This window comes from Argentina silus, assembly GCF_951799395.1.
Source record: "Argentina silus genome assembly, chromosome: Y".
In the NCBI taxonomy this organism is placed as follows: Eukaryota; Metazoa; Chordata; class Actinopteri; order Argentiniformes; family Argentinidae; genus Argentina; species Argentina silus.
The window spans coordinates 3,069,595-3,077,500 of NC_139654.1; the positions used below are offsets into that span (position 1 = coordinate 3,069,595).

General features: G+C 52.5%; 1 protein-coding gene across 1 annotated transcript; it reads left to right on the top strand.

Moving 5' to 3' along the window:
• Window positions 1–292: 292 nt before the first annotated feature.
• Window positions 293–6,503, top strand: LOC310823934 (glutamate--cysteine ligase regulatory subunit-like). The gene is made up of 7 exons (XM_083696874.1): window positions 293–1,413; window positions 1,860–1,925; window positions 3,645–3,729; window positions 3,981–4,037; window positions 4,182–4,393; window positions 4,919–5,033; window positions 5,156–6,503. The coding sequence occupies exons 1-7, from the start codon at window positions 1,156–1,158 to the stop codon at window positions 5,362–5,364; spliced, it is 1,002 nt and encodes a 333-aa protein (XP_083553000.1). The 5' UTR covers window positions 293–1,155; the 3' UTR covers window positions 5,365–6,503.
• Window positions 6,504–7,906: the final 1,403 nt, after the last annotated feature.

The window sequence follows — 7,906 nt, forward strand, 5'->3', positions numbered from 1 at the left end:
GGCCTAGGAGACGAGTTAACCTTGACCCTAACCCTGACTCTAACCCTGACCCTGACTCTGACCCTAACCCTAACCCTAACTCTGACCCTGAACCTGACTCTGACCCTGACCCTAACCCTAACTCTAACCCTGACCCTGACCCTAACCCTAAACCCTGACCCTAGGGGATGAGTTAACTTTAACCCTTAACCCTGACCCTAACCCTAGGGCTAGTAGAACCATGTAGTTAGGCTCTTCAAACCCACCTCCTCGTTGCTAGGCAACCCCCCCCCTTTTCCCTCCACCGTTCGTATTTTACGACATTTTTTAGAAAAAAATGTTTTATGAAACTCCTTCAAACCACACACTCTCCCCACCCCCTCGTTGCTAGGTAACCCACCATATCCCGTCCCTTTCCGACATTTTCTTTTCCTTTACGACATTCCCTCAAACACACCAACCTCCCTTATTTTACGACATTTACTATTATTATTATTATTATTATTATTATTATTATTATTATTATTATTATTATATCTTTACGACATTTACTTCTTCTTTACGAGAGAAGGGGAGACAGACACCATGGAAACCACCACCACCACCGACACCGGCGGCTCCTCTGGTACTCGTAGCGGGTCCTCTGGGACCGTCTCCCCCGGTGGTACCGTCTCCTCTACCGGCTCTGAGGCTAATGCTAACGGGGCTAACTAACGAAGCTAACGAATTTACCTACCGAGTGCAGTGTTGATGGGGTGCTAAAGGCTAATGCTAACTGGCTCTAACGAACTGACCGTGTGTGTGTGTGTGTGTGGAAACGCGTCGTGTCATCATTACTCGACATTCCCTCAAACCCACCCCCTCGTTGCTAGGCAACCCCCCCCCTTTCCCTCCACCGTTCGTATTTGTTTTGAAAAACTATTTTTACGACAGTCCTTCAAACCACACACACACTCTCCCCACCCCCTCGTTGCTAGGTAACCCACCATATCCCGTCCCTTTCCGACATTTTCTTTTCCTTTACGACATTCCCTCAAACCCACCAACTGTTCCTCGTTGCTAGACAACCCCACCCCTCCCTCATTTTACGATATCTTTTTATTATTATTATTATTATTATTATTATATCTTTACGACATTTACTTCTTCTTTACGAGAGAAGGGGAGACAGACACCATGGAAACCACCACCACCACCGACACCGGCGGCTCCTCTGGTACTCGTAGCGGGTCCTCTGGGACCGTCTCCCCCGGTGGTACCGTCTCCTCTACCGGCTCCTCCGGCGGCTCTGGGACCGTCTCCGGCGGCTCTGGGACCGTCTCCCCCGGTGTTACCTCGTTTCTGACCCGGGCCACGACGCTCAACCTCCACACCGGGAACCTCGTCAACCGGAGCCGGCTGAAGAAGAAGTGTCCGTCGTCCCCGAGTGAGGAGGTAAGAAGGGCGGGGGGGGGGTCGGGAGGCTAGAGGCTAATGCTAACGGGGCTAACGAAGCTAACGAATTTACCTACAGAGTGCAGTGTTGACGGGGTGCTAAAGGCTAATGCTAACTGGAGCTAACGAAGCTAACGAATTTACCTACCGAGTGCAGTGTTGACGGGGTGCTAAAGGCTAATGCTAACGGGGCTAACGAATTTACCTACCGAGTGCAGTGTTGACGGGGTGCTAAAGGCGAATGCTAACTGGCTCTAACGAACTGACCGTGTGTGTGTGTGTATTATGAATGTGATTAAATAAATACTAAATATGTCGTTTTATTGTCATTTTCTGTCTGTCTGTCTGACCTGTTGTTGCCCTCCAGCTCCAGGATTGTATCCGCGCCAAGCTGTCTCTGACCTGTCTGTCTCTCCATCTGACCTGTCTGTCTGTTGTTGCCGTAGCTCCAGGACTGTATCCGCGCCACGCTGAGTGACTGGTCCTCCGAGACGCCGTCGGCCGGGGAGAAGGTGAGACTCATCCCTCTCTTCTCTCCCTCCTTTCCTCCTGTCTCTCTCTTCCTTCCCTCCTTTCTTGTCTTCCTTACCTCCCTCCCTTCCCTCCTTTCTTGTTTCCTGTCTTCTTTCCTTACTGTCGGCGGAGGAGAAGGTGAGACTCATCCCTCTCTTCCCTCCCTCCTTTCCTTCGTCTCTCTCTCTGGATGCTCCACACGCACAGACACGCACACCCACATACAGGCACACTCACGCGCCCAGAGGCGTCAATGTTTAGTGAGTCAAGTGGCAACGTGTGTGTGTGTGTGTGTGGGTGCTCCTGAGAGAGGGAGACACACACACTCACACAGACACACCCGTGTTTAGTGAGTCAAGTGACAACTTCATATTTATATTTATTCTGCTATCTACCTCATGTTACTGAGATAGATAGATAGAAACTTTATTTATCCCAGGGGGAAATTCAGGTTCCAAGTAGCGTACAGACATAGGGGTATCACACATAACATACACATACAACATTAGCAGTATTTTATACAGGCGAGGTGCAGTTGTAAATGTCTTTGCAGTTAGGTGAGGTGCTAAAAGGTAAGGTGCAATTATAGCATTAAATACTAAAAACTAAATACGGGCTACATAAATATGGACTATTTTTAAAGTGCATTTAGTCCAGGCTGGTGGAGGGAGGTAGGGGCTCTGTATGAGACCTAGCATAGCTAGTAAACATTGTAGATAATGAGGTGAAACAGTGACATGATACATGATGGTGATGTGATACAGAGGGTGGAGGTTATGCAGAGAAGTCCATCTCTTTGCCCTTGATTGACATGTTGTAGAGTTGTATGGCTCTGGGGACAAATGATTTAGTAAGTCTGTCAGTTTTGCTTGTCAGTGCTCGTAGCCTCCAGCTGATCAAGCTCTTCTGCTGGATGATGGTGTGGTACAGTGGGTGACCTTCATTGTCCATGATGGTGAGCAGTTTGCTCAGAGTTCTTTTTTCCATTACTGAAGTCATGCTCTCCTGTTAATACACGTATATACTGCTAGACTGCATTGCCCATACAGCTCATATGCTGCTACACTGTTCATACTGGAACTATTTATTCTGCTATAATGCTATAATGCTACTGCTAATTAATATACTGCACTACTTACTGCTCATATATTGCACTACCTGTAAATACTGTTCATTGCACTTTCTGCTATTTTGCACTTCTGGTTAGACGCTAACTGCATTTCGTTGTCTCTGTACTTGTACTCTGCACAATGACAATAAAGTTGAATCTAATCTAAAACGTGTGTGTGGGTGGGTGCTCCTGAGACAGGGAGAGAGAGAGGGAGACACACACACAGGCAGGGAGACGGGGGGGAGGCAGAGAGGGGGGGGGGTTAAACAGGGAGGGAGGTTAAACAGGGAGGGAGGTTCTGCTGAGGTCAGCTAATCTCTCTCTCTGGTTCGACTAGTCTGGTCTGTCTCTAACCTGTCTCTCTCTCTCTAACCTGTCTGTCTGTCCAGGAGTCAGACGTCCTGGACTGCTCCCCCCCCCCAGGCACGCCTGTCTGTCTTTCTGTAATCTGTCTGTCCTGAACCTGTTTGTCTCTCAGACCTGTCTGTCTCTCCAGGAGTCTGACGTCCTGAACTGTTCCGGCCATCACGCCTGTCTCTCTCTCTCTATAACCTTTCTGTCTGTTTACCTGTCTCTCTCTCTCTCTCTAACCTGTCTGTCTCTCCAGGAGTCTGACGTCCTGGACTGCTCCACCCCCCAGGCGGCCGAGACCACCATCACACCGGAGGAGAGGGAGGAGCTGAAGGTGTCTGGTACGCTACGCTAATGCAGGCTAAGGCAGGCTCACGCAGGCTAACGCAGGCTAACACATGATACCGCCACCACATGCTGCCGCACGCTAACACACACCACGATAACACATGCTAATAAATGCTAGTGCATGCTAACACCGGCTCACACGCACCACGATAACACACGCTAACCCAGGGCTAACAAACGATACCAGCCCATGATTACACACGACGCGACCACACGTTAACCCAGGCTAACGTTGTCGTTGCAGTCAAGCTGTTCCTGTGCGAGTCGGACCAGTCGTGCATCAGACAGGCTGTCGACCTGGGTGAGTCCTGCCTGCCTGCCTGTCTGTTTGTCTCTCCCCTCCACAGCCTGTCTCACCCTCACCCTGGCGACCAGGAGGACAACATCTCCCCCCCCACACCCAGACCCTCTCGGACCTCTAACCTGTCTCCCTCCCCCCCAACAGCCTGTCTTACTCTCGCCCTCTCCCAACTCGACTCGGTCATCCTGGCGCCCCCTCCCGGCCCCCCGGGGGACGACCACGCCCCCCAGACCCTCTCGGACCTGCGGCCGGCGTGGGTTGTCTTGGAAACGCTGGTGGCGTCCGGGAAGGTGGTCGCCATCGGGACGTCGGACCTGGACAAGGGCCTCCTGGAGGAGCTGCACAACTGGGCCCAGGTGGGTGTCTGTCTGTCTTTCTCTGGCCTGTCTGTTTGTCCTGGGCTGGGGGGGGAGGGTGGGCGTCTGTCCCTGACCTGTGTCCTGTGTCAACCTGGCGTCCTGGGGGGGGGGGGGGGGGGTGGTTCTGTCTGTCTAACCTGGACAAGGGCCTCCTGGAGGAGCTGCACGACTGGGCCCAGGTGGGTGTCTGTCTGTCTGTCTGTTCCTGACCTGTCTGTCTGTCTGTCTTTCCTGGACAAGGGCCTCCTGGAGGAGTTGTACGACTGGGACCAGGTGGGTGTCTGTCTCTGACCTGTCTGTCTGTCCTGGACAAGGGCCTCCTGGAGGAGCACTACGACTGGGCCCAGGTGGGTGTCTGTCTGTCTGTCCTGGGCTGGGGGTATCTGTCTCTCTCTCCATGTCCAAGGTGAAACCCCACCAGTAACCAGGTCAACCTGAGGGCGTACGTCAACTGTCTGTCTCTCTCTGTCCCAACCAAGCAGTTAACAGTGTCTCTCTCTCTCTCTCTCTTCCGTATTCAAGGTGAAGCCCACCAGTAACCAGGTCAACCTGGCATCCTGTTGTGTGATGCCCCCCGATCTGACAGCGTACGCCAAGCAGGCGGGGGTCCAGCTACTGACCCACAACGACCCCAAAGGTGGGTGTCTGTCTGTGTGTCTCTCTCTGACCTGTCTATCCCCCCTCTAACCTAACCTCCCTCTCCATCTGAGCTGTCTGTCTCTCTCCCTCTAACCTGTCTGTCTCTCTGTCGTCTTCCAGAGCTCATCACGTCGGCGGGCTTCCAGGAGGCGCTCCGTGAGAGCGCGGCATTAGCGACGGCGTCCCACGGCGACACCGACCGTGATGACCGTGGTGACGCGGCGTCGGCGTGGCGCCTCCGCTGGGTCCTGCGCTACGCCATCATCGTCAAGAGCCGCGGCATCATCAAGGCCAAGGGCTACCTGGTCCACGCCACCCGGGTAGCATAGCATAGTCTGGTGTAGTCGAGGATAGCCTAGTGTAGTGTAGCCTTAGCGTAGCATAGCCTGGTGCGGCCTAGCCTTAGCGTAGCATCGTGTAGCCTTGGTTAGCCTGGTTAGCGTATGCCGGACGACACCTAGGTTCAGTTGAAAGGCTTAGCTACGGGTTTAGCCACGCTAGGGTTAGCTCATAGCGGCTAACGTGAACCAGACGTTGGTTGGGGCCTGCTGTTAGCGCTGATGTTGAAGTGCCTGTCTGCCTGTCTGTCAGAGTACACTAGCTAGCGGCTAGGTGGCTAAAACATGCTAGGTAGCAGCTAGGTGGCTACTCACACCCACACACATTTGATTGAATTGATGACTAATAAAATAATTCATGGATTAAAAAAAAACAGATGATGTCGTTTTGGTTATTTCATTAAAAAGGGAGGGAGGGGGAGGCGTCTGGTTGATACCCTGACCCTATCCCTGTAGGGCGTCTGTGACCCCCCCACTACCCCTCTGTACCAACCCTAACCCTAGAGACCTCTTCACCCCCACTAAACCTAACCCTAACTCCCTATCAGCTCGTGAGGACAGTTAGGGTTTAGGGTTAACCGTTGCCGAGAAAAAGTCAAGCGGGAAAAGATTTTGATTTTTTAAATGATGGGTATGTCACACACATGTTTTCTGTTTTGGGTTAGGGTTAACCCTAGTACAGGGGGGTGGTGGGGGTGAAGAGGTCTCTAGGGTTAGGGTTAGTACAGGGGGGTGGTGGGGGTGAAGAGGTCTCTAGGGTTAGGGTTAGTGCAGGGGGGTCATCAATTCAATCAAATGTGTGTGGGTGTGTGTAGCCACCTAGCTGCTACCTAGCGTACTCTGACTGACAGACAGACAGACACAGACAGACATACAGACAGGCACTTCAACATCAGCGCTAACAGCAGGCCCCAACCAACCAACCAATGTCTGGTTCACGTTAGCCGCTATGAGCTAACCCTAGCGTACCTAACCTAACCCTAAGCGTGGCTAAACCCAAGCGCCGTCCGGCAAACGCTAACCAGGCTAACCAAGGCTACACGATGCTACGCTAAGGCTACACTACACTAGGCTAGCCTCGACTACACCAGACTATGCTACGCTACGCTACCCGGGTGGCGTGGACCAGGTAGCCCTTGGCCTTGATGATGCCGCGGCTCTTGACGATGATGGTGTAGCGCAGGACCCAGCGGAGGCGCCAGGCCGACGCCGCGTCACCGCGGTTACGGTCGCCGCGGTCATCATGGAGCGCCTCCTGGAAGCCCGCCGACGTGATGAGCTCTGGAAGACGACAGAGAGACAGGTCAAAGACAGACAGACAGCTCAGAGGGAGAGGGGGGGAGGGAGAGAGAGAGACAGGTTAGAGGGGAGACAGACAGGTCAGAGAGAGAGAGACAGCGCCTCCTGGAAGCCCGCCGCCGAGATGAGCTCTGGAAGGAGAGAGAGAGAGAGACAGGTTAGAGGGAGAGACAGACATGGAAAGAGAGGGAGGGAGAGAGAGAGTCAGGTCAGAGAGAGACAGACAGCTCAGATGAAGAGGGAGGTTAGGTTAGAGGGGGGACAGACAGGTCAGAGAGAGACAGACAGGTCAGGGACAGAGAGAGAGACACACAGACAGACACCCCCAGACAGACACCCACCTTTGAGGTCGTTGTGGGTCAGTAGCTGGACCCCCGCCTGCTTGGCGTACACCGTCAGATCGGGGGGCATCACACAACAGGACGCCAGGTTGACCTGGTTGTAGTGACTAAAACATTTCCTATTGTATATCGCTCAGGGTCTGGCTAGGTAGGCTGTAGTAGACGCTAGTAGAACAAACGGAGACGAGAGTTACGTTGAAATAAAATGATCTTCGGTTTATTGTTCCATTTTCCACAAAAATGATATTCAAAATGCAGGCTATCAAAATTATAAAGCAATCTAGTAAGCTAAAATATGCTACCATTTGCGAACAAACAAACAGGCTGTCAAGGTCAAGATCAAGGTCTAAAGACTGTGTGCTTTCCTAGCCAAAAACCCCTACTGGTAGCCTTGGCACTTCCTATATAATAACGGACCTCTCCACCTGCAGGGGGAGCCACTAAACAGAAATCACCGTCACACATATTACAACATAGAAAATAAGCACTTTATGTCCCAAAAGAAAAATATAGAAATTGGCTCCTACACTGGTTACTGGTGGGCTTCACCTTGGATACGGGAGAGACAGACAGACAGGCCATCAGATCGGGGGGCATCACACAACAGGACGTCAGGTTGACCTGGTTACTGTTGGGGTTTCACCTTGGACATGGAGAGAGAGACAGACAGGTCAGGGAGAGACAGAGACAGACACCCACCTGGGCCCAGTCGTAGCGCTCCTCCAGGAGGCCCTTGTCCAGGACAGACAGACAGATCAGACAGACAGACAGTTCAGAGACAGAGACAGACACCCACCTGGGCCCAGTCGTAGCGCTCCTCCAGGAGGCCCTTGTCCAGGACAGACAGACAGATCAGACAGACAGACAGTTCAGAGACAGAGACAGACACCCAC

Excerpts from the sequence above, each read along its gene's own strand:
- LOC310823934 (XM_083696874.1), top strand. The coding sequence starts at position 1,156 with ATGGAAACCACCACCACCACCGACACCGGCGGCTCCTCTGGTACTCGT. Across the intron at positions 1,414-1,859 it reads CGTCGTCCCCGAGTGAGGAG|CTCCAGGACTGTATCCGCGC; the intron begins GTAAGAAGGGCG and ends TTGTTGCCGTAG. Across the intron at positions 4,394-4,918 it reads AGCTGCACAACTGGGCCCAG|GTGAAGCCCACCAGTAACCA; the intron begins GTGGGTGTCTGT and ends TCCGTATTCAAG.